Source organism: Hypanus sabinus, chromosome 2, assembly GCF_030144855.1.
Source record: "Hypanus sabinus isolate sHypSab1 chromosome 2, sHypSab1.hap1, whole genome shotgun sequence".
NCBI classification, from domain to species: Eukaryota; Metazoa; Chordata; class Chondrichthyes; order Myliobatiformes; family Dasyatidae; genus Hypanus; species Hypanus sabinus.
The window spans coordinates 112,175,513-112,202,662 of record NC_082707.1 but is presented as its reverse complement, the minus strand read 5'-3'; the positions used below and the strand labels follow the sequence as shown (position 1 = coordinate 112,202,662).

The window sequence follows — 27,150 nt, the reverse complement described above, 5'->3', positions numbered from 1 at the left end:
GTGGTCTATATAAAATCCCATTAATTTGGTTATCCTTTTCTTATTCCTCAGTTCCACCCACATAAAATCAGTAAATAAGATCTGAGTACAGCCGTGACATTTTCTTGACTAGTAATGCCATACACCCCCTTTTTAATCCCTCCCCCTCTATCACATCTAAAACAACAAAATACCAGAACACTGGGCTGACAGTCCTGCCCTTCCTGTAACAAAGTCTCTTTAATGGATACAATGTCATAATTCTATGTGCAGATCCATGTCCTAAGCTCATCCGCCTTTACTACAATACTCTTTGCATTAAAATCACTATCATTATGTGCTGTGTTGTATGATGTGGGCAATCATGGTCTCTTTGATCAGGACTGTTCTTGGCAAATTTCTCTACACAGGTGGTTTGCCACTTCCTTCTTCTGGGCAGTCCCTTTACAAGAGGGGTAACCCCAGCTATTATCAGTACTCTTCAAAATTGTCTGCCTGGTCACATAACCAGGTCTAGTGATATGCACCACTTGCTCCCACGGGTATTATCTCCCTCTAGTTCAGATGTAAACCTCCAGGCTGTACAGATTTTGTCTTCCCTGCAAGAGAGCCCAATGATTCAGAAATCTAAAGCCCTCCCTCCTGCACCATCACCTTAGCCACATGATTTTCTTATTTCAGGCCTCACTAGCATGTGGCATGGGTAGCAATCCTGAGATCACAACCCTGGAAGTCATGTCATTTAACCTTGCACCAAATCCCCTGAAGTCACTTTGCAAGACTATCCTACCCATTTCATGGTACCGACGTAGAACAGCCTCTGGGTGCTTACCCTCCAACTTAAGAATGCTGTGGATTTAATCCAAGATATCTCTGACCCTGGAACCCAGGAGACACCATTCCATGTGGAAATTTCATTCAAGTCCACAGAATCTCCTGTTCTTTCTATTGAAATTCCTATCACTACAGCTCACCTCTTCTCCCTTCCCTTCTGAGCCACTGAATCAGACAGTGCCAGAAACCTGTCCTCTGTGGCTGTCCTCTGCGAGGTCATCCTTGTTAGCAGAGTACCTTGTTATGAAGGGGAACAAGCACAAGAGTACTCTGCACTGGCTGCCTATCCCCCTTCCCTCTCCCATCAGTCATCTGTGTCCTGCACCTTGGGACCTGCACCTGAACTCTTCTTCCATCGCCTACTACTTTAACAAGGATTCCCCTCCCCCTATTGATGACCCCTTCTCCCGTCTTCAACCCTCCTCTTCCTCCTGGACACCCCCACCAGGCCTTCTACCTGCACTTGATCTTTTCATCTCTAACTGTCGCCGAGACATCAACCATCTCAACCTCACCACTCCTCTTTCCTGTTCCAACCTCACTCCCTCTGAACGCACTGCTCTCCACACTAACCCTAACCTCAACATCAAACCTGCAGACAAAGGTGGTGCCGTAGTAGTCTGGCAGACGAACCTCTACCTCACTGAGGCCAAACGGCAGCTCTCTGACACCTCCTCTTACTTACCCCTGGAACAGGACCTCCACCAAAAAACAATTGTCTCCCGTACCATCACTGCCCTTATCAACTCCGGAGACCTTCCATCCTCAGCTAAAAAACTCATAATTCCCATACCCTGCACTGCTCGGTTTTACCTCCTCCCCAAGATCCACAAGCCTGACTGTCCTGGTAGGCCTATAGTTTCGGCCTGCTCCTGCTCCATTGAACTTGTATCTGCCTACCTGGACTCCATTTGGACTCCAACACCAGCTCCATAGCAAAAGAAAGCCCAGCAGCATCTCTACTTTTTGCGAAGGCTGAGGAAAGTCCATCTCCCACCCCCCCATCATCATCACATTCTACAGGGGTTGTATTGAGAGCATCCTGAGCAACTGCATCACTGCCAATGGATAGTGAGGTCAGCTGAGAAGATCATCGGGGTCTCTCTTCCTGCCATCACGGACATTTACTCTACACGCTGCATCCACAAAGCATTATGAAGGATCCCATGCACCTCTCATACAATCTCTTCTCCCTCCTGCTGTCTGGGAAAAGGCTCCAAAGCATTTGGGCTGTCACGACCAGACTATGTAACAGCTTCTTCCCCCAAGCTATCAGACTCCTCAATACCCAAAGCCTGGACTGACACTTTGCCCTACTGTCCTGGTTATTATTTATTGTAATGCCTGCACTGTTTTTGTGCACTTTATGCAGTCTGCTGTAGCTTTCTCTGTGTTTTTTTAATTACGTAGTTCAGTCTAGTTTTTTGTACTGTGTCCTGAAAAACGTTGTCTCATTTTTACCATGCACTGTACCCACAGTTATGGTCGAAATGACATTAAAAAGTTGACTTGACTTGACTTGATTTTGTCACCCATAGTTCAGTCCCTCCCCACCTACATCCGGGTTACATCCCATGTCCTCCACCTCTTCAATAACTTCCAGTTCCCCGGTCCCGACCACTTCATTTTCACCATGGATGTCCAATCCTTATACATTTCAATTCCCCATCAAGAAGGCCTCAAAGCCCTCCGCTACTTTCTTGACAATAGACCTCACTAGTTCCCCACCACCACCACACTCCTCCGGTTGGCGGAACTAGTACTCCCACTTAATAACTTCTCTTTCAGCTCTTCCCACTTTCTTCAGACCAAGGGTGTAGCACTTGCATGGGCCCTAGCTATGCCTGCCTCTTCGTGGGTTATGTGGAACAGACTATGCTCCGAATCTATACTGGTACTGCTCCTCAATTTTTCCTTCACTACATTGACGACTACATTGGTGCTGCTTCCTGCACCCATGCTGAGCTCGTCAATTTCATCGACTTTGCCTCTAACTTTCACCCAGCCCTCAAATTCACTTGGTCCATCTTGGACACTTCTCTCCCCTTTCTCGATCTCCATCTCTGGAGACAGACTGTCCACTGACACCTTCTATAAACCCACTGACTCCCATAACTACCTTGATTATACCTCTTCCCACCCTGCCAAATGTAAAAAAGCTATTCCCTATTCGCAGTTCCTCCGTCTCCGCCGCATCTGCTCCCAGGATGAGGCTTTCAATTCCAGGACATCTCAAATGTCCTCTTTCTTTACGAATTGTGGTTTCCCTTCTGCCGTCATCAATGATGCCCTCACCCACATCTCCTCCATTTCCTGCACTTCTGCCCTCATCCCATCCTCCCGTCACCACAACAGGGATCATGTTCCCCTTGTCCTCACCTACCACACCACCAGCCTCCGGATCCAGCATATTATCCTCCGCAACATCCGCCACTTTTAACAGGACCCACCACTAAGCACATCTTTTCCCCTCTACCCCTTTCTGCTTTTTGCAGGGATCGTTCCCTCTGGAACTGCCTGGTCCACACGTCCCTCCCCACAGATCTCCCACCTGGTACTTATCCCTGCAAGCGTAAGTGTTACACCTCCTCTCTTACCACCATTATGGGCCCCAAACAGTCCTTCCAGGTAAGGCAACACTTCACTTCTGAGTCTGTTGGGGTAATCTGTTGCATCCGGTGCTCCCAGTGTGGCCTCCTCTATATCGGCGAGACCCGACGCAGATTGGGGGACCGCTTTGTCAAGCACCTCCGCTCCGTCCGCCACAACAGACAGGATCTCCCGGTTGCCACCCACTTCAACTCTGCTTCACATTCCCATTTGGATATGTCCATACACGGCCTCCTCTACTGCCATGATGAGGCCAAACTCAGGTCGGAGGAGCAACATCTCATATACTGTCTGGGTAGTCTCCAGCCCCTTGGTATGAACATCAAATTCTCCAACTTCCGGTAATTCCCTCCCTCTCCCTTCCACCATCCCACTTTCACTCTGCCTCCTCTTCTAGCTGCCTACCACCTCTCTCATGATTCTGTCTTCTTCTACTACCCATAGTGCTTTCCCCTTACATTCCTTCTTCACCTCTCCTGCCTATCCCCTTCCCCTCCCCCACCCCTTGATCTTTCCTGATTGGTTTTCCACACTCCCCCCACCTTCTTTATAGGGCCCCTGCCCCCTCCTTCTTCAGTCCCGACAAAGGGTCTCGGCCCGAAACGTTGACTGCACAATTCAAAGGATGCTACCCGACCTGCTGAGTTCATCCAGCTTTTGTACGTGTTGATTTGACCACAGCATCTGCAGTGTACTTTGTGCTTACCTTGGGTGCAACTACTTCCTTGCATGTCCTGTCTATCAATCTCTCAGCTTCCCAAATGATTGAGAGTTTATCCAGTTCTAACTCCTTAATGTACTTTTTGCAGGTGTAGTCATCAAGGATGCTGGAGGTCTCCCTATGTTCCCAGAACCCAAGGAGAAAGGGGGGAAGTGGGGGGGGGGGGAAGGTAAAATCTTCTTACCTAAGCCTAAGCCTCTTGAGCCAAAGCTTCAACTCCCCACTCTAACACTGGCCAACTCATACATTGGCCACTATGCTTAAACCTAACTTCTTTTAATTGGCTTCTTCCAAATGCCAAATTACTTACAATCCAACATCTCCTCAGGAAATGTGGGGCACAGAATGTCCCAACTGCTCCCATTCACTTCTTTTGAAATCCCTCTTTCTCTATGGCTTTCTGGGTCTCTCTGTTATTTTTGGTTTTATCTTCTGCAGCTATCTATTCTTGTTGTCTACTCATCATGTATCAAGAGAAGTTTATTCATCCTCCACTCCCTTCAGTTTCCAGAGATAGAGAAAATCATAGAAGAATTCACAAGTTAAACAACTCTCGGGAGACTGATACAAAGTCTTGACCTGAAACATCAACCACCATGTTGCCTCCACAGATGCTGCCTGACTCATTGAATTCTTCCAGCAGTTGGATTTTGCTTCAGATTCCACTATGTGCAGTCTCTCATGTCTACATATGGGAAAACACCTCCTTTCCAAGCCTTTCAACCCAATACCTGAAAAGCCGACAACCGCTCTTTATGCTGGTAAGGGACTGTATCCCTCTTCTGGGGAAATTAGAACTAGAAGTTATAGTCTCAGAATCAACTATTTGGTTTCAAATTTCTCCATCAGATAGTTGCAAATCTGAAATGCCCCACTTGAAGGGTAGTGAATGTTTAGTCATTAAATACATTCAAGACAAGTTTCAATAGACTTTTGGACTCTAAAGGGATCAAGTGAGAGTGAGAAAGTAGATTTGAGGTGGAGCATCTTATTGACAGGGTTGAAGCCATAATTCACTTCTGCTCTTACTTTGTACATACTTACATCAGTCATTCTTCACTCTTACCACGGTTTAAATTCACCTCTGAAATTAAACAGATACCCTGCACCAGCCAAAATGGATCTTCTCTTTAAGACCAATTTTAAATGCAAAAGAGCACCAGCTATTTTCTCCTGAAGCATGCAGGTGCTGAACAATAAACAAAGTGCCGCCTGTGTCAAGACATTTTACATATAGCACAAAATTGATCTAATATCTGCATTAAGCTCAACTGTTGCAGGTTGATCACACATTGAAAAAATCTGCATATGATTTTGGAGTGAATCAATTTAACTCCCTTTTTCCATTTATGTATCATAACCATAAGTTTCTGTTCGTTGATTCTGGGACTGCCAGTTTAACTCATTTTCCCAAGACGACGATGGTGACATATAGCAAAATTTTATTGACACTTCACTAAACTACTAAATATATTTCTTCTGATGTATAATCAACGCAATCCGCAGCCTGTAACTTCCCCTTAAGAAATGTCCTTTTGAAATGACTAAATAGAACAGAACAATACAGCGCAGTACAGGCCATTCGGCCCACAATGTTGTGCCAAACCTTAAACCCTGCCCCCCCCCATATAACCCTCCACCTTAAATTCCTCCATATACCTGTCCAGTAGTCTCTTAAACCACTAGTGTATCTGCCTCCACCACTAAGACAGGCAGTTCATTCCACGCAACAACCACTCTGAGTAAAAAACCTTCCTCTAATATCCCCCTTGAACTTTCCTCCCTTTATCTTAAAGCCATGTCCTCTTGTATTGAGCAGTGGGGAAGAGGCACTAGCTGTCTACTCTATCTTTCTTTTTCCATCTTTTTATTACCATTATTAATAACAACAAAATAAAATTGGTACATAGATAATGGGATTACAAACGTACATATTTCAACTAACTATAAAAGAATACAAAAACAATGATTACAGTATAAATGAGTATTCCCACATCATAAATGATACAATATACAAATAAACAAGGCAAACCTAGGTGTATCATAACATAGAATTAAAAAAAGAAAAAAGAAAAAGGAAACAAAAAAAATTATTATGCAAAAAAAAAACTAATCTAAAATCTAATAACTAATAGAGGGAAAAAATAAAAAAAAGAAAAAAAAGAAAAAATAATAAAGAGAAAAAAAAGGGCTGTTTATAATATCTCACAAAAATACAAAATCATCAGTGTCGTCAACTCCGATCCTCTCGACATATATGAAAACAAAACTGGAAAATCAAATAGGCTTGGAACAGGGTCATATTACATCATATGAAAATATTGAATAAATGGTCTCCATATCTTTTCAAATTTAGTAGAAGTGTCAAATACACCACTTTTAATTTTTTCTAAATTCAAACATAACATAGTTTGAGAAAACCAATGAAATACAGTAGGAGGATTAATTTCCTTCCAATTCAACAAAATAGATCTTCTAGCCATTAGTGTAAGAAATGCAATCATTCGACAAGCGGAAGAAGATAAATGAAGAGAGTCCATCATTGGTAAACCAAAGATTGCAGTAATAGGATGGGGTTGTAAATCAATGTTCAATATCACAGAGATAATATCGAAAATATCTTTCCAATATTTTTCCAAAAACGGACACGACCAGAACATATGAGTTAAAGACGCTATTTCAGATTGATATCTATCACAAATAGGATTTATATAGGAATAAAAATGAGCCAATTTATCCTTGGACATATGTGCCCTGTGCACAACCTTAAACTGTATTAGTGAATGTTTGGCACATATAGATGATGTATTAACTAATTGAAGAATTTTATCCCAATTCTCAATAGGAATAATGTTAAGTGTCTACTCTATCTATTCCTCTTAATATCTTGTATACCTCCTCTCAACCTCCTTCTCTCCAGAGAGTAAAGCCCTAGCTCCCTTAACATCTGATCATGATGCATACTCTCAAAACCAGGCAACATCCTGGTAAGTCTCCTCTGTACCCTTTCCAATGCTTCCACATCCTTCCTATAGTGAGGCGACCAGAACTGGACACAGTACTCCAAGTGTGGCCTAATCAGAGTTTGAAAGCTACATCATTACCCCGCAACTCTTAAACACTATCCCTCGACTTATGAAAGCTAACACACCATAAGCTTTCTTAACTACCCTATCTACCTGTGAGGCAAGTTGCAGGGATCTGTGGACATATACCCCCAGATCCCTCTGCTCCTCCACACTACCAAGTATCCTGCTATTTACTTTGTCTCTCTGCAATCTTCGACAATCCTCAACACTATCCACAACACCACCAATCTTTGTGTCATCTGCAAACTTGCCAACGCACCCTTCTACCCCCACATCCAGGTCGTTAATAAAAATCATGAAAAGTCAAATGTACTCCCTCCACCATGACCCTCTGCTTTCTGCAGGCAAGCCAATACTTAATCCGCCTGGCCAAACTTCCCTGGATCCCATGCCTTCTGACTTTCTGAATAAGCCTACCGTGTGGTAATGTACTAGTGATTTTACGACCTTTGGAAGGTTTCATCAAACTTGGCTCAAGAATGCAGGTACAGCCATCGCTGAGGCAGACTTCAGTCCAGAATAAAGATTCAAGACTTGAGAGTGAAAAATGAACTGGTATTCAGTATTGTCTGTCTGTGTTTGACCCATTTCCTCCTCTTCTTGCTACTACTATCAGAGTGCAGGAGGCTTGAGTCCTTTGTCACCAGGTTCGGGAGCATTTGTCGCCCTGCAGACATCAGGATCCTGGACCAGTTTCACTTGTCTCAGTGCTGAACAGACTCTGCAGCTGTGTACTCACTTTTGGAAATCTGCAGTTCACATTCGAGGTATTTTTAAAGACTTTTTTTACTACTTGCATGATTTGTCCTCTTTTGTACTTTGGATGTTTCTCAGTTTTTGTTGTGTGTCATTTTTCGTGGATGCTATTGTGTTCCTTTTTTTTGTGAGTGCCAGCATGAAGATGAATTTTAAGGTTGTACGTGGTGTACAGTGGATTCCAGTTAATTGGAACATCGGGACTAATACATTTTGGCCCAATTAAGCAGCTGCCCATTTAGCTGAAGTTTCATGCAAATAGTTATAAAGATATTTTTTTAAAAAAGACAAACTACCATTATACAGGTGGTTGTCCATTGTATGGTGAATAGGAAACCTGTGTAGAAGAGTTTTTAAGAGTGAAAAAGCCCTGCACTGGGGCTCTCTCTTGACCTCAAAAGTCCAGGTCCAGTAGTACAAGTGGTCATCACAACTGGGTTGTAGATGATCATGACTTCTACTGTGCTTTGTCCTGCCCTACACTTGCCACAGAGCAATGCAGAACTGCCTTCCTGGCCGTTCGATCTCATCTCACTGTAGATGTCATCTGCCCAGTCCACCAGAGTTGACTTCACATGCTAGGACAGACATGGTCCTATTTCATAGGGGTACGAGACCTACTGGCTACCTTCACCTCATGTAACCTGCCTGTAGAAGTGGTGCACCAGGGTGTGGCCGCTGATGCATGCAAACAGCTACTTGGAGCCACAGGTGAGAGCTGAATGTCTGGTGGGGACCAAGGGTGATATTCAAGATGCTTCAAATTCTTTGTAGATCCTAAGTCATTGAAGTAGTGAAATCGTTTCATTTTCACACCCAACTGTTTCAAGCATTTCCAAGCCTGAATGCTTGAAACTATAGTGAGAGAAACTGTTATGAATTGCTTTATTGCTATTTCTCATCAACTAGCAATAACCAAAACCACTGCTTTTTCAACACAAACACACACAATTGATGCTATTTAAAAATTGTTCACTCCAAGCATGATGTAGTATCTAATGGCCACAGAGTGCACACGACTAATACTAATTAGAAACTGCAACTGTCTCCTGTCCCAATTAAGCAGCATAGTGTCCCAAATAAGCGAAGGGAATCCCAGCCACTTTCTTGATTAGTTGTTTTGTTCTTTAAGAGTTTTCCCAAATAAACAACTGTCCCAATTAACAAATGGCCCAATTAATTGGAATGCACTGTACATACTTCGATAAAAATTTTGAGTTTTGAAATTATGGTGGAAAATATCAGCAATGACAAGGTAAAAATTTAACTTCATTACAACTGCTGTACTATCCAAGTAATTATATTTCGATAAATACAAAATGATAACTTCCTAAGTACTGTAGAGGGGAGGAAAGACACCTACATGTCCTCAGTTTTGTTTGCATCCCATGCCCTTTTCCATTCTCCTTTGGAATTCTTGTGACGTGCCAACCTTTCCTGATCAATCTGTTCTCGCTCCTTCTTCCAGCGGATGTACTCTGCTCTCTCCCGCCCAGTCATCAACATGGTCATATCCACAGTGCCTTTCTGTGTTGGAATCCCACCCTCCTAAAGCAAACAGAAAAAGTACCATATTAAATGAACAACATTTTCATTGAAGTAAGACTGCATAATTAGTCAAGATCAGTATGTCTCCTTATCAATTCCAACCACCTGTATTGGACAAATAACACTAACTATTTGCCACCATCATTTGGGCCAATTACAAAGGAATGGATTTAATGCTCTAAGCTATCAGCTAGCTTGTCACTTGCAGCATCTGCTTCAAAGAGGTTTGATGGTTGTCCAGAATTCTTTACATTCATACATTGTACACGAGGGCCACTTTTATTTCCCAACCATATTAGGTAAACTGTCAGTTCCCTTCTTTATTAATCACCGCCGTCCTTGTGGTGCAGAAGGGATTTTTCCAGATGCTCACAAGGAAGATTTTATGCAGGGGTCTGTGCAAGTTGTGTCGTTGTCAATGCACAGGTCAATATACATAATACAGATTATTTCTCATTCTGGTTTGCTGTAGTACTTCTGACTAATTTGAGTGGGTTTCTTGGCTATGTTAGGGGCAGTCAAGGAAAAACCAATTTGTTGTGGACTGGAATTATTGTATTAGATCACCATTACTGATACCAATTATCATTTCAGATTATTTAACTGAATTTATATTTCCCAGTAGTCCTGATGGGATTTGAGTCCATACTTTGGAATCAGACATCCAGATGGCAGGATGTATGTTGCCTCCCAGTTTCCAAGAGTATCTCCAAGAAAGTTCAAAGAGGGTAACTAGCCAAAGGTTGTTGGTACAAATGACACAGGCAGAACAAGGGACAATTTTCCTGGTATTCAGTGAACCACCTAGAATGCCAAGGGCCTGGCCTGGATAGGATGCAATTGATGAACTGTGTCTAGGAAAGTTCCTGAGTCAATATATAGGGAGGTCTTCCAGGAAGAATGCATACAGGATCTCAGGACAAGAGGCAGATTAAGTAACTGAAGTGGCAGTCGAGCAATTTGGCTCGAAAAACAATTAACTATTAATTTTAAGATAATAATGGAACAGCATAGGTTATGTTTAAAGGTTATGGCTCTAAACCAAAGCAGGGCTAATTTTGGGAGAAAAAGGCAGGATCTTGCAGAGGTCAACTGGATGAGTCTCTTTGAAAGGAAAGGAAAGGAACAAATGGCAAGTGGAAGGCTTTCAAGAATGTGACAAGTACCCAAGAGCAGCATGCTCCAGTTAGGGTGAAGGGTAAGCCTGGTAAGTTTTGGGAACCTTGACTGATAGCAGATATTGAGGTTCTGAACAAGAGGAAGGAAGCATACATAGGGTTCAGAATATCAGGACTGAGCAAATCCCTTGATGACTAAAAAATGATAATACACTTAAGAAATAAGCAAGGCATAGAGAGGGTGTGAGACGGATCTGGCAGGTAAGGTTAAAGATTCAAAGTACATTTATTATCAAAGTATACAATTCTGAGATTCATCTTCCTCACAGACAGCCATGAAACAAAGAAAAATCATGGATTCTGTTCAAAGAAAACATCAACCCTCCCACCCACAAAAGAAAAACAAATCGTGCAAATAGCAACAAAAAAATCAAAAAACGCAGTATATAAAACACAAAATCAAAACAATCCAGCGTTGCTGCCCCAATTCAAAATCGCCCAAAATAGCAACAAAATGAAGGAACGATTAGAAACCAGAATCACATCACAATGTGAACACAGAGTCCAATCCACACACCGCGTTGATTAAACTTTGCTCCAGCGCCATTTTCTGACAGCATTGAGGGAGAAATTGCTTATTCAAATACAGCGACCTTCCTTCGGGAGCAGCGAGTGAGATGGAGAGAGAAACTGGCAGCAGCGAGGGAGAGACTAGGAGATGGTGCCAAATATCTGCTCACTTTCTGCAATTGTCTCAATGATTTCAATCTTCCTAGGTGCTTTATTCAGCAAGATATGGAGTTGATCACGGGCTCATGCCCCATCCTCAGGCTTCTTGACCTTGATGCCGCATGCTTCACTCGATGCCTCACGGAATTTTCTCGGAGACACCAGATTGCTCAATCGGCCTGAAAACCACCCACCAAGTAGCAGAACCACATTTGAAAGTAAAAGAAAATGTAAAAGAAGTGGAAGTAGTAGTTTAGTGGAGAATGTTAGCTAGTGCTATCTTCTTCAGCAGTTAAAGAAAATTCCATGGCTATAATAAGAGTGAACTGGTAGCTAGGGAAACAGTAGAACCCCTTGTATCTTGAGCTGTAGGAGACAGGTGGGATTGTTAACAAATATTTCTTCTTGACATTTACTGAGGATGAAAGGAAAACAAGTGAAGAGGTTTAGGAGGTCATTCACATTACCATGGAGGAGGTATTTGTAGTCTTACAATGCATTATGTTGGATTAATCCCCAGAGTCTGACTGAGTGTACCCTTAGATTTTGTGGGAGGCTGCAGAGGAGATTGCAGAGTCTCTTGTGGAGATATTTACTTCATCGTTAGCCATTGGTGAAGTTCCTGAAGTTGTTCCATTGTTTACAAAGGCTAGCAAGGACAAGCCAAGAAGCTACAAGCTGATCACTGACATCAGTGGTGGGGAAGTTGCTGGCCAGAATTCTGAAGAACTGCAGCTACCAGCATTAGGATAGATAGAGTCTGTTCAGGAGGAATTAGCATGGCTTTGTGAGTGGGAAGTCATGCTTGACAAAGTAACCTAAAACATAGATGAAGGTAGGACAATGGATATGGTCTATTTGAACTTCAGCGACACTTTCCACAAGGTCCCCCATGGCAGACTGATCAGGAAGGTTAGTTCCCATGGAATCCAGACAGAGCTATTTAGGTGGATTCAAAATTGGCTTTGAAGTACAAAGCAGAATGTGATGGCTAAAGACAGTTTCTTGGAATGGAGACCGGTGACCAGCAGTGTACTGCAAGGGTCAGTATGGACACCTATTATTTATAAGTGATTTGGATGCAAATGTACAAGGCTTGATCATTAAGTTTGTGTTTGACACATAATTAGGAGATATTGTTGATAGTGAAGTAGGTTATTGTAGACTACACTGGGATCTTAATCATTTAGGAAAGTGAGCTGAAGTGTAGCAAATGATTTTTAATACTGGTGATTGTGCGGTGAGACAACTTGGAAAGATTAAGTCAGCATGGACTTGTACTGTGAATGGGATGGCACTGGGCAGTATAATGGAGCAGAGGAACCTAGGAGCACAAGGGCCTAGTTTGCTGAAAGCAGTGTCACATGGTAGTGAAAAAGTTGTTTTGCATCAGTCAAGCCATTGAGGATATAACGGGACATAATATTGCATAAGTTGTTAGTGAGGTCACACTTTGTGTACAATGTTATGGGAAAGATGAGGTTAAATTAGAAAGAGTGCAGAAAAGACACGAGGATAATGCTAAGATGAGAGGGCCTGAGTTATAGGGAGAAGTTGGCCAGGCTAGGTATTTAGTCCTTGGAATGTAGGAGAATGAGGGGTGAGCTTAGCAAAACACATAAAACTACGAGATGCACAGATACAGTAGCTAGTAACAGTCATTTTCCCAGGATAGGGGAGCCCAAAACTAGAGGCAATAGATTTAGGGTCATAGAGTAAAGATTTAAAAAAGACCTGATGTGCAACTTTAACATGCAAAGGGCTGTAGAGGCAGGTGCAACTGTATTACTTAAGAAGCTTTGGATAAGTATAAGTAGGAGCGGAGTTTAGAGGAATATGGACCAAATGCAGGAAATCGGGACAAGTTAAATGACCATCATGGTTGGTAAGGACTAATTGGGCCAAAAAAATCGAAGGGTGGCTGATCAATTGTTGGATTATGGGAGAAACAGAAGATGACCTAAAGACCACTATTCCATATTTCAGAATCCAAAGTGTTCACATTAATAAATCTGTAAGGATAAAAATATGTGCAAATGCTGATGAACAAATAGGGAACCATTGATAGAGATTGAGTTAAAAGGTAACCATAAATGCTATGCTACAATGACTTATTATAAAATAATATTTATTTGGTGCTGGTGACTATCCAAAAAAATACAAATGGAACCAAATTTGCATGAGACCAAGCATATAGCTTGAAGTGGTCAGACCTATTAACTACTTTGGAGGCAGGACCAGAATTCCACAGAGCTATTCTTACATTCTGATATGAAAAAGAAAGCTGGAAGCATTGTTTAAAGTAAGGCTATGGAACAGACAACTTCCTGGCAGTGGTACTGAGGACCAACCCAGAACCAAGCCAATTCCAGTACAGTTCCAACACTGGTATCTACACACCAAAATGGAAAATTCTACAGCTACAAAGTTCAGAAAAAGAGGAACAATATAAACCAGCTCACACTAATCACACTCCAGTTGGTGTACTCTCAATCATCTGCAAAATGACAGAGAGTGCCACTGACAGTATTATCAAGAGACACTTACCACTAGTAACATACCCACCAAACCCCATTTTGGATTTCATTAGGATCACATGGCTGCATACCTGATCACAGCCTTGGCCTGACCATGTTCTTGCCCAGGGTCTACTGCCTTCTTCTAAAGTTGATAAAGGCACAGGAAGCCAAGTGATATGATACTGGTCTACTCAAAGGGAAACATATTTCAGAAATGCTGAGAAACTCAGTCTAAGAAAATGTAAACTTTAAAGTGTCAAAGCCTTTTACAGATAAAGGTAAAAATTCATTCACACAACTCCAAAACCAACATGGTTTTGATGTTTCACAGTGGAGCAATTTTACACAGCTTCCCAGGTCTACAAGTGTCTATTTGGGATTACGTCTTCTCATTCTTTGCAATATTTACAATTTTTCACCATTATCCATATCAACAGTATTAGAATACAACATTCATCTGCAGAGAAATTTTCAAGTAAAACAACTGTACTTATGTATACATCGAGCAAACCAGCATCTACTTTGTCCATTTCCGCTGAATGGTGCTATTTAAAGAGTCACCGCCCATATATTCCAACTGCGATTCTTGACTTTAAATACAACGTGCAAAAGTGCCTTCACTGCTTCACTCACAGAAGTAATTCTCAGTTTCTTATCCTCACATCATGCCAGACTACAGTTGACCTATGTCACACCTCATGATCATCTGCTCACTGCTGTACCAGGCAGGCCACTCAAACTCCAGTATTTCCTCAGTCCACTGGAGTTGGCCATATGCACACAGACTTTTTTCTGTACTGTGAAGACATCTGCAGACTGGACTCCTGTCATTACAGAAACCTCCTCAAAAGCATCTTACCTAGCTGGAACTGTGATGGTTTCCAAGGTCTTCTTGTACAGAGAACATGTACCTGCATGCTTCCCTGGGAGTACTCCTGCACATGCCTACAAATCATTTACTTAGTTCATGGATGTTTGTTGCAGTCTTTAAAGGAATTCACCAAATACGTGGCATCTTCTTTGGCATAAACATCCCAAATTCATATCAACCTCAAGCACCGAACAGCTGAGCAGCCATAATGTTTGATAAGTGCACAAATGAAAGCACAATCTTTTTGAAGAAATTGCCCTGATTTTACTAAGGATGGTAGCTGTAATTGTGCTCTAAGAAACACAATTACTAAATAAATTGATTTTGCCAAGTGGTATATATCCTATCTAAGCACAATTCAACCGCAATACTGGCATTAAATGTTCAGAGAGATAAAAGAACTATTACCTATGTTCTGGCAATGTATATTTGGACAGAACATTGGGTAGAGCGAGATAAAAGTAGTTTGAATACAGGAGGCTCTGCCTCAAGAAGGCAACATCCATTAAAGATCCCTACTTTTTGGGCAATGCCATCTTCTTGTACCTGTCATCAAGCAGGAAGTACAGAAGTCTCACAACACCAGGTTCAAAAACAGCTACTCCCCTTCAACCATTCAGCTTTTGAAGAAACCTGCACAACCCTAAACATTACCAGTTCAGTAACACTACTACCACCTTAACATGAGGAAATCTGCAGATGCTGGAAATTCAAGCAACACACACAAAATGCTGGTGGAACGCATCAGGCCAGACAACATCTCTAGGAAAAAAGCACAGTAGACTTTTCGGGCTGAGACATGACTTTCTTCCCACAAACTATGGACTCACTTCAAGGACATGTTCTTGATATCTATTGCTTGCTTGCTTGTTTGTTTGTTTGTTTGTTTGTTTGTTTATTTATTTATTTATTAGTATCAGTTAATTTTTTTCTTTCTTTTTAATTTTTTTCTTTGCACAGTTTGTTTTCTTTTGCATTGGTTATCTGCCTGTTGGTGCGGTCTTTCATTGATTGATTCCTTTATGATTATTGGATTTATTGAGTATGCCCACATGAAAATGAATCTCGGAGCGGTATATGATAACATATATGTACTTTGAACATTTTTTGTTTGAATTCTGCTCTTTCTCTTAAAGTGTGTGCAATTCAGGTTTCATTTATGCTTTGCTTGTGAATGCTGCTCATATGATGTTATGTGTTTGTGATGCTGCAAGTGGCTTTTCGTTGTACCTGTACGTATGGCAATAAACTCAGCTTTGAATTTAAAAAGGTAAATATCAATTTGAGAATTCACTTGTACTTGGATATCAATTTGGGTTTTTTGTCCTGGCATTCTGCAGTAAATTTTAATCCAATAAACAAGATGTACTTCAGACTTAAGTTGGCAGCTTGCCATCTTCTTCTCAGGGACATTTAGGAATGGGCAGCAAGTGCTAATATACAGTACATATATCAGAAATTACAACCCACAAATGAATAGATAGGCAACATTTAGTTATGACATACAACAGTTTATTTAAAACATGCAACAGTTAACATTTCAGGTTCATAACCTTTGATAAGAAATAGAAAAAATTAAAACTGCAGAGAAAGGAAAAAAAGGAAGGGAAGGAAGAAACAAGAAAAAATAATGAGAAGGTAGGAGACACTAAAGATCAATCACTGCAATCTGCAGCATGTAACTTCACTTTGAGCAACGTACTTTTAAATCAACTTAATGATCTACAGGTTTCCTGATACTAAGTACTCAGTGACTTAACTCTCAAGCAAACAGGTATAGCACCTATAAACAGACAAAGGTTTATTGTCATGGCAGGAAGCAAGGAAGGAGGGGGAAATCCAAGCCAGGCTGAAACAGAGGAATGAGACCCCTTCTGCCCAGCATATTGTTAGTAAATATGCAGTCACTGGAAAGCAAAATTAAGAACTGAGGGGAAGATTGCTGCATTGAAGAGAAATGAGAAATTCTTATGTTCTATGTTTGACTGAGACATGGCTTAATCCCAGCATGCCAGATACGAGAATCAAACATGAAGGCTTCTCAATTCACAGGATGGAACAAACTGCCAATTTGGAAAAAGCAAAATGGAGGTGTGTATTTCATGATAAATTCTCAGTGGTGCTCTGATGTGGCAGCGTTGTTAAACTCATATTCCCCCGACCTTGAACACCTAACAGCCAAAAGCTGTCTGTTCTATTCACCTAGGGAGTTCTCCTCCATAATCCTGACTACAGTTGACATACCACCAAAGGTTGACTGTAATCAAGTGCTTGAAATACTGCATGATGCCATCTTTAAACAAGAAACAGTCCATCTGAACACATTTCAAATCATAGTTGTGGACTTCAACTTGGCTTGTTTGAAGAAAACCCTGTTCAATTATCAGAAGCCTATAACTTGTAGCACTAGAGGTCCCAATACACTAGACATTTGTTATAGAGTTAAAAAATGCCTATCGTTCCATGCCCAGACTGCATTTCAGTAAGTCTGATCACTTAACTGCATACAGGCAGAGGGTAAAGACCAAAGGTCCAGAGATGAGGTCAACAAAGAGGTGGCCATGGGAGGCAGAAGAGCAGCTACAGTATTGCTTCAAATTAGTGTTCAATGACTCATCTGTAGATCTGAATAAATATAACTGTGTGGCTAAGCAAAGCTTCAATGCCATACTCAATTTGCTGACAACACCACTGTCACTAGCTGAATTAAAGGTAATAATGAATCAGAATATAGAGGGAGACTTGAAAATCTGGCTGAGTGGTGCCATAGCAACAGCCTCTTACTAAAGTTAGCAAGAGCAAGGGAGCTGATTAGTGACTTCAGGAGAAGTAAGCCAGAGATTCCTGAGCCAGTCCTCATTGGAGGATCAGCAACTTTAAATTCCTTGGCGTTATCATTTCAGAGGACCTGTTCTGGACCCAGCATGTAAGTGCAAATATGAAGAAAACACAGCAGTGCCTCTACTTCCTTAGGAGCTTGCAAAGATTTGGCATGAAATCTAAAATTTTGACGAACTTCTATAGATGTGTAGTGGAGTGCATATTGACTGGCTGTATCAGAGCCTGGTATGGAAACACCAATGCCCTTGAATGGAAAATCCTACAAAAAGTAGTGGAAACAGCCCAGTCCATCACAGGCAAAGGCCTTCCAACCATTGAGCATATCTACATGAAGAATTGTCACAGGAAAGCAGCATCCATTATTGGGGACCCACCTGGACCACCACCATCCAGGGCATACTCCCTTCTTGCTGCTACCATCAAGAAGAAGGTAACAGGATCCTCAGGACTCTCACCACCAGGTTCAGGAACAGTTATTACCCCTCAGCGATCAAGCTCTCAACAATGTACATACCTACATTACACACTGCTTTGGATTTGGCACAAATCAAAAACATTCAAATCTATAACTTAAATTACTGTATGAAAATTGATAAAATTCCACATTATCCATAATAAAGTTCTAAATTTTTACAGAATAGAAAAAAATGGCCATGATTTCCAAAGGAATAAGTGTCTTCACATTTTTATATTTTGTAGAAGCTCCAGCTAGCAACATTAAAATATTGCTAACTGGTTGTGCATGTATCTGGAGAAGACCTTAGACAAGGAACTGAAAAAAATCTGTAAAGCAGTTCTAATCAGAAAACCAAACAGGTGAATAAAGAATTATGTGGATGAAGTAGCAGAAATAGTGCTCTACATCAGAACAAGGCTTCTGGGCCTAATCTAACTATCTGCTAGCCAGGTTGGCTTCAGACTCCTGCCACTGCATGTGCCCAGAGATGTAAAGCTGCAGCGGTGTGGTATGAGGACCCAACCGAGGACCATCTCTGCTCTGTCAGCTGCAAGGAACTATCCTTACTTTCACAGTGTTTCTCATCAGCTGCACTGGCACATCTTCTGTGGACAAGCTGGTTCACAAGCTGCCAAATAAAGAACAGCCTTCTCTTTTCACAGCCACTGAATGACTAGCAAGTCTCTGTTATTATTGATTTCAGAGGGTATATCTAAATCAAGCCATCAGCACATTGTGCTTCCCAAAATGTTATTACCGGTAATGCCTGTACACCGGGCTACATAAAGTTTTACTTAATATAGTTCTTTATCCTAAGTCCATACTTTACAATTTCATGGTATACATAGCCCATTATAGTAAGATGTGGAAATAGTGTTCCATGAAAGATCTTAAAATTAAATCATTGGAGGTTTATCCCTGAAAAGCTGTGTGATGCAGTACTAACCTAAGCCTATAAGTATAAGGCAATCTGCTCATTAAGATTGCTGGGTGCAACCCAGCTTCCCCATTCATATCTCAGCAGCCAATTCTCAGCAAGAAGCTGATGGTAAAATACACAGCTTTTAGCCATCTGAGTTCAAAACTGCTTGAAGACCTGGAAGCTGGCACAAAACTCAATCTATTAGGCAGCAGTGATCCCACCTTCTTGTTGCCCCTCAGATATAAAATAGCTAAGGTAACCATCTCAAAGTACTGTGAAGTTACCTCCTTAATTGGTCATTGTAAACTGACCCATGATTAGGCTAGGATTAAACTGGAATATTACTGGGTGGTGTGACTCTACTTCAGGCTGTATCTCAATAAATAATTAAATGCACTTGCGCATCGGGAATTAGGTGTGTTTGTGATGGTTGTAAGATAGATGAAGGAGTCAACTACCTCTAGAGTTTGACCATCGATGGTGATGGATAGGAGGGATTCAGTGTCCCGGGCAATGGCATTAGTCTTCTTCAAGCTGATGGTTGTCCCAAACCCCTTGCAGGCATGGGACGTGGATGAGCAGATGCTGTAGTTGGCATTCTGTGTGGGTAGTCAGTACTGGGTTGTCAGCGAACAACAGCTGGTGGATGCAGACCTCATGGTTCTTGGTCTTGGAGTGAAGGCAAGCAATGTTAAGGAGCTTGCTGTCAGCTCTGGCAGGTAACTAGATACCCTCGGCACTTGCTCCAAAAGCATACTGAAATAGCATGGAGAACAAGGTGCTGAAGAGGGTCGGTGTCAGAACACAGTGTTGCTTTACACCGTTTCTCTCTGGAAATGCTTCTGAAGTTGCGCTATTAAAGCAGACAGTACCTGTGCATGCCTTCATGGAAGGAAGTGATTATACCCTGCAGTTTTGGAGGACAGCCTATCTTCTACAGCAATCTGAAAAACCCAAATCTGCTGACCAGGTCAGTTTGTGTACCATCCCAACCGCTCAACAGATAACACCATTGCCATCACCCTCCACCTGGTCCTAACCCACCTGGACATAAAAGACACATACGTTCTAATGCTGTTCATAGACTTCAGTTCAGCATTCAACACAATCATCCCTCAGAAACTGATTGGAAAGCTGAGCCTCCTGGGCCTGAACACCTCCCTCTGCAACTGGATACTACACTTCCTGACTGGGAGACTTCAGTCAGTCCAGATTGGAGGCAGCATCTCCAACTGAGCATCACACTGAGCACGGGGGCCCCCCAGAGCTGTGTTCTCAGTCCACTGTTGTTCACTCTGTTGCCCCATGACTGTGCTGCAACACACAGCTTGTACCACATCATCAAGTTCGCCAATGACACGACCATGGTGGGTCTCATCAGCAAGAACGACGAGTCAACTTACAGAGAGGAGGTGCAGCGGCTAATGGACTGGTGCAGAGCCAACAACCTGTCTCTGAATGTGAACAAAACAAAAGAGATGGTTGTTGACTTCATGAGGGCACAGAGCAACCACTCCCCACTGAACATCGACGGCTCCTCAGTAGAGATCGTTAAGAGTACCAAATTTCTTGGTGTTCACCTGGCAGAGAATCTCACCTGGGTCCCTCAACACCAGCTTCATAGCAAAGAAAGCCCAGCAGTGTCTCTGCTTTCTGTGAAGTCTGAAGAAAGTCCATTTCCCACCCCCCATCCTCATCACATTCTATAGGGGTTGTACTGAGTGCATCCTGAGCAGCTGTATCACTGCCTGGTTCAGAAATTGCACCTTATCAGTTCGTGAGACCTTGCAGTGGATAATGAGGTCAGCTGAGAAGATCATTGGGGTCTCTCTTCCCACCATTATGGACATTTACTCTACACGCTGCATCCGCAAAGCAAGCAGTATTATGAAGGACCCCACGCACCCCTCATACAAACTCTTCTCCCTCCTGCCATCTGGGAAAAGGCACTGTAACATTCGGGCTCTCACATCCAAACTATGTAACAGTTTCTTCCCCCAAGCTATCAGACTCCTCAATAGCCAGAGCCTGGACTGACGCCAGCTTACTGCCCCATTGTCTTATTTATTATTTATTGTAATGCCTGCACTGTTTTGTGCACTTTATGCAGTCCTGGGTAGGTCTGTAGTCTAGTGTAGTTTTTTTTGGTGCTTTTTTTAAAACGTAGTTCAGTCTAGTTTTTGTACTGTTTCATGTAACACTATGGTCCTGAAAAAATGTTGTCTCATTTTTACTATGTACTGTACCAGCAGTTATGGTTGAAATGACAATAAAAAGTGACTTGACGACACCTTTGTCAAGAATGAATGTGATGAAGAGTGTTCTTTGCTGTCTCCACATTTCTCCTGCTGCTGGCATAGTGAGAAGATTCACAGTGGATCTGCCTGCTCTAAAACTACACTGTGAGTCTGGGTAGACACAACTAGTGAGGTCCAGCAGCCAAGTCAAAACGACTCAGGCAAAGACCTTTCCCATGTTGCTGAGGAGGGAGATGTCATGGTAGTTGTTAAGCCTCTGTAACTGGCCTTGTACTTGTACAAGGTGACAATGCTGGCATCTTGCATTTATTGTGGAACGTAGCCTTTCTCCCAGCAGAAGCAGAGGAACTCGTGCAGATGGTGTGGCAGTGTTGGTTTGCCACTCTTCAAAACTTCTGGAGGGATACTATCATTTCCAGGGGCCTTCCCACAAGTGAAATAGTCAAAGGCTATGCTGAGGCATTGGATCTAGCTCCTCCATGACTGGTAGATCTGGGATGGCCAGCACAGCACTTGTAACCCTATGTAGTGTTCAACCCAGCGGTAAAGCTTCTTGCCTTGATCAGATATGACTTCTCCAGTCTTAGGCTTCAGAAGGTCAACCTTGGTGACAGAGGGACCTGTGGATTCTTTGATGCCTTCATATATGCCTTACACATTCCCTGTGTCTACAGCAGTCTGGATACAGGTTCAGTCAGCAGATGTTGGTGTGGCGGCAAACAATTTTCTGGACCTTGTTTTTCAGGTTGCTGGTGTTGGGATAATTTTTATAGGTAAGGAGGGCTTTTCTTTTGGCTTCAGTCACTGGTTCCATTTCTTCTCAGCTTTCCTCATACCACTCTGCTTATATGTGTTCTCTCTTACCGAATGCAGAGATGGCTGAGTTGTAGATGGCATCACGGAGATAGATCCACTTTCTTTTGATTGAGTTGATGTCCTAGGTGGAGACTGACACAATATCTTCAGATAAATCAGTGAACTTGCGCATTTGTTTGGCACTGATTGCATAAGTGTTGATGCGTGGTCAACACTTTCTCTTAGAGTGGTTCAGGTCTGGCTACCAGGGAATGGAAGTGGTCAGTGTCACAGTCTGCACTGTGATAGCTGAAGGTGATAAAGACACTTCTGAGATCTGCAGACCTGGTGATGGCAAGGACTAGCTGATGCCAATGATCATGGGACTCTGTGAAGCTCTTTGCATTGGAAAAATATGTTGGTCATACACAATCCATGGTAACAGCACAGCTTTAGCAGCCTCTACCCATTTTTGTTCACCTTACCCACTCCGTAATGGCCCAAACAGCTGGGCCAGATTTCACCAGTCTAGAATTGAATTCTCCCAGCAGGAGCTCCTGTGCTTTCAGTGCTAGGTATCTTGGATAATGCGTTTTGCAGTGCCCCTTAGAAGAGATCTTTATCTTTGGGGGTAGCACCGAGAGTGGGGGTATAGATGTTGATGAAGTTAACTGAGACAAATGATGCTGATAGGCAGAGAGGGAGGATTCTGTCTGCTCCCCCCAATGGGAGCTCAGCAGCTGCGGCAAATGTATTCCTCACTGCAAAACAGACACCATAGTCTTGGCTCCCCAGAGACTTCCCTTGCCAAAAGAAGGTGTAGTTCGACTCTCTATAGAGCCACTGTCTGCCAAATGAGTCTCCTGAAGGCAGACAACCTCAGTATTCAGTCTGCAGAGTTCTCTGTCTATGATGGCAGTCTTACATGCTTCATAGGCTATTGGATGCTATTAATGAGCCCAGGACACGTGGTCCTGACATTCCAGCTTGCTATATGAAGGGCTGGAGTCTTCTTGGTTCCTATAAGTTTGCTTGGTCCACATCCGTTCTTAAACAAAGGGGCCCAAAATTACTCACAATACTCCAAATGAGTACTCACCAGTGTTTTTTAAAGCTTCAACATTACATCCTTCATATTCTAGTCCTCCCAAAATGAATGCTATCATTGCATTTGCTTTCCTCACCATTGACTCAACCTGAAAATTAAGGAATCTTGCACAAGGACTTCCAAGTCCCTTTTAACCACAGACTTTTGAATTTTCTGACTATTTAGAAAATAGTCTATGCTTTTATTTCTTCTACCAAACTGCATGACCACACACTTCTCAACACTATACTCTACTTGCCACTTCTTTGTCCATTCTCCTAATCTGTCAAAATCCTTCTTCCTCAACATTGTCTGTCCCTCCAGATAAATTCCCATCATCTTCAAACTTGGCCACAAAGCCATCAATTCCATCATCCAAATCATCAACGTTTGATATAAAAAGAAGAGGTTCCAACGCAGACCTCTGTGGAATATCACTAGAAACTAGCAGTCAACCAGAAAGGCCCCCTTTATTCCCTCTCTTTGATTCCTGCCAATCAGCCAATGTTTTATCCATGCTAGTATTTTTCCTGTAATACCATGGGCTCTTAACTTAAGTAGCCACATGTGTGGCACCTTGGCAAAGGCCTTCTGAGAAACCAAATACACAACATCCTCCAATTCTCCTTGTCTATCCTGCCTGTTATTTCTTCAAAGAATTCCAACAGAGTTGTCAGGCAAGATTTTCCCTTAAGGAAACCATGCTGACTTTGGCCTATTTTATCATGCACCTCCAAGTACTCTGAAACCTCATTCTTAACAATCGATTCCAACATCTTCCCAATCACTGAAGTCAGACTCATTGGTGTATAATTTCCTTTCTTCTGCCTCTCTCCCTTCTTGAAACGTGGAGTGACATTTGCAATTTTCCTGTCTTCCAGAACCATGCCAGAATCTGGTGATTCTTGAAAGATCATTACTAATGTTTCCACAATCTCTTCAGCCCCTCTTTCAGAACCCTGAGGTGTACACCATTTGGTCTAGGTGACTTATCTACCTTCAGACCTTGCAGTTTCCCAAGCAACTTCTCACTAGTAACAGCAACTTCACTCATTTCTTCCCCCTGAAAAACTCAAACTTCTGGCATTCTGTTAATGTCTTTACTCAGTTCTTTCACTATTTCCTTAGTCCCCATTACTACCTCTCCAGCATCATTTTCCAGTGGTTCAATATCTACTCTCACCTTTTTACACTTTATGTATTAGAAGAAACTTTTGGTATCCTCTTTAATATTATTGGGAGCTTACTTTCGTATTCCATCTTTTCCTTCTTAGTGTCATTTTTAGTTGCTTTATGTTGGCTTTTAAAAGCTTCCCAATCCTCTAATTTACTGCTAAATTTTGCTCTGTATATGCAGTCTCTTTAGCTTTTAAGTTGGTTTTGATTTTCTTGTCAGCCATAGTTGCCTCATTTTGCCTTTAGAATACTACGTCCTAGCTATAAGCTTCTTTTGGCCATGATTCAGTGATGCCCACAACATCATACATGCCAAACTGTAACTATGCTACAAGTTCATCAGCCTTATTCCGTATACTGACTGCAGTTAACACCTTCAGTCCTGTTTTCATTACCCTGTTCAATTTTGTCCCTCTTTTACATTTCAACTCATCCTATTGAATGCAATTTTGCTCCATCATCAACCTACCCTTGCTGGCAGTCTCATTACACACTGCCACTGTTTGTAAACCAACTACCCCATCCTCAGCCCAGTCTCTCCAGTTTCCATCCACTTGCCAAATTAGTTTAAACCCTCCTGAACACCTCTAGCAAACCTGCCAGGATACTGGTCATTCTTGGATATAAGTGTTACCCATCCCTTTTGTACAGTTACTACCTTAGCCAGAAGAGATCCCAATGATCCAGAGACTTGAAACCCTGCTCCCTGCACTATTTCCTCAGCTAAATCATCCTATTTTTACTCTCACTTGTGTGTGGCACAGGCAGCAATCCAGAGATTACTACCCTGGAGGTTCTGCTATTCAACTTTCTACCTAGCTTCCTAAAATTTCTGTTCAGGACTTGCCCACCTTTCCTACCTATGTCATTGGTGCCAAGACTTTTGGCTGCTCATCCTCCCCCTTTAGAGTATCATGGACCTGATCCAAGACATCCCTGATCCTGGCACCTGAGAGGCAACATACCATCCAGGTGTCTCTATCGTGCCTACAGAATCTGGTCTCTATTAGCTATGGAAAATCCTATCACAACTACGGTACTCTTCACCTCTCTTCTTTTCAAAGTCACAGCACTGGACTCAGTGCCAGAGACCTGGTCACTGTGGCTTCCCCCCCAGTAGGTCATCCCCCTCAACAGTATCCAAGGTGGTATACTTTATTATTGAGGGGAGAGGCCACAGGGGTACACTGCATTGGCTGCCCATTTCCCTTCCTTCTCATGACAATCATCAGCAGCCTGCCAGCTCTCCAGCTGCTCCCCCTCTGTCCCACATTCATGTTACTTAGTTTTCTGGCTAATGGTTTATACTCAGAATCTTTGAAATAACTAACCCAAATCTTCCCACTGTGTATCCTTGTTTGAATCTCTTCCAGTGGTGAAAACATCTCAACCTACCAAGTCATATTCACTTCAATAAGCCAGAAGTCAAACACCACCAAGTTCATTGGACCAACCTGCGTGACCAACCCTAATCATTACAGGTTAGCAAAACTATGACCCCTTTGATGACTTTACATTAACATTACAATTCTTGTTTTGTATTCTAATTGTGTTATTTCTTGTAAAAATTGTGTATAGTTTGTGTTTTACTTGTGAATGCTTCCATGATCCTATGTGCCTGTGTTGTTGCTGGAAGTAAGTTTCTTGTAGCAGTGGTACATATATGTGTGTTGGCACATGGCCTAGTGGATAAGGCATCAGTCTAGTGATTTGAAGGTCACTGGTTCGAGCCTCAGCTGAGGCAGCGTGTTGTGTCCTTGAGCAAGGCACTTAACACCACATTGCTCTGCGACGTCACTGGTGCCAAGCTGCTTGGGTCCTACTGCCCTTCCCTTGGACAACATCGGTGGCGTGGAGACAGGAAGGCTTGCAGCTTGGGCAACTGCCGGTCTCCCATACAACCCTGCCCAGGCCTGTGCCCTGGAAACCTTCCAAGGCACAAATCCATGGTCTCATGAGACTAACAGATGCCTATATGTCTATACTTTTGCTTATGACAAACTCGGCTTTGGGATAAAAACTACAGAACTGAATTTTCTCTGTACTCTCACAAATATGAGCAAATCTGCAGGTCTTGGAAATCCAAAACAACACATGCAAAATGATGGAGGAACTCAGCTGGTCAGGCAGGATCTATAGAAAAAAGTAAACAGTTGACATTTCGGGCCCTTCATCAGGACTGGAAAGAAAGGAAAGTCAAAGTAAGAAGTGGGGGGAGGGGAGTAAGTCATACAAAGTGGTAGGTGATAGGTGAAACCAGCAGAGGGGAGAGGGTGAAGTAGCTGGGAGGTTGATTGGTGAAAGGGACACAGGGCTGGAGAAGGGGGAATCTGAGAGGAGAGGATAGAAGGTCATGGAAGAAAGGGAAGGAGCAGGAGCACCAGAAGGGATGATGGGCAGTTAGGGAGATATGGTGAGAGAAGAAAACAGGAATGGGGAATGGCGAAGGGGAGGGGGGCATTACCAGAAGTTTGAGAAATTGATGTCCATGCTATCAGGTTGGAAGGCTAACCAGATGGAATATAAAGTGTTGCTACTCCAACCTGAGTGTGGCCTCATTGCGGGAGTAGAGGAGGCCATGGACTGACATGTTGGAATGGGAATGGGAAGTGGAATTGAAATGGATGGCTACCGAGAAATCCTGCTTTTTCTGATGATCAGTGTATAGGTGCGTAGTGAAGCTGTCTCTCAGAGGTAGATTAGCCTGCTGAGTTCCTCCAGCATTTTGTGTGTCTCTCTGTACTCCATTCATTTTCAGTGTCTGTTCAAATTACTTTCTAGCTGACCAGCAGCAGAAATAGCTAGTGTTGATACATACAGTGAGAAAGCTATTAAATCCC

General features: G+C 42.5%; 1 protein-coding gene across 11 annotated transcripts in view; it reads right to left on the bottom strand.

Moving 5' to 3' along the window:
• LOC132382284 (titin homolog) overlaps nucleotides 1–27,150 on the bottom strand; it is a 354,914-nt gene that overhangs the window by 90,530 nt on the left and 237,234 nt on the right. For all 11 annotated transcript variants that reach the window (XR_009508280.1, XM_059952393.1, XM_059952425.1 and 8 more), the window contains one exon: nucleotides 9,353–9,537. Coding sequence is in view for 10 of the 11 variants with exons in the window: in XM_059952393.1 (XP_059808376.1) it covers nucleotides 9,353–9,537 (185 nt within the window). In the remaining variant the exon portion in view is untranslated. The remainder of the gene's footprint in view (nucleotides 1–9,352; nucleotides 9,538–27,150) is intronic.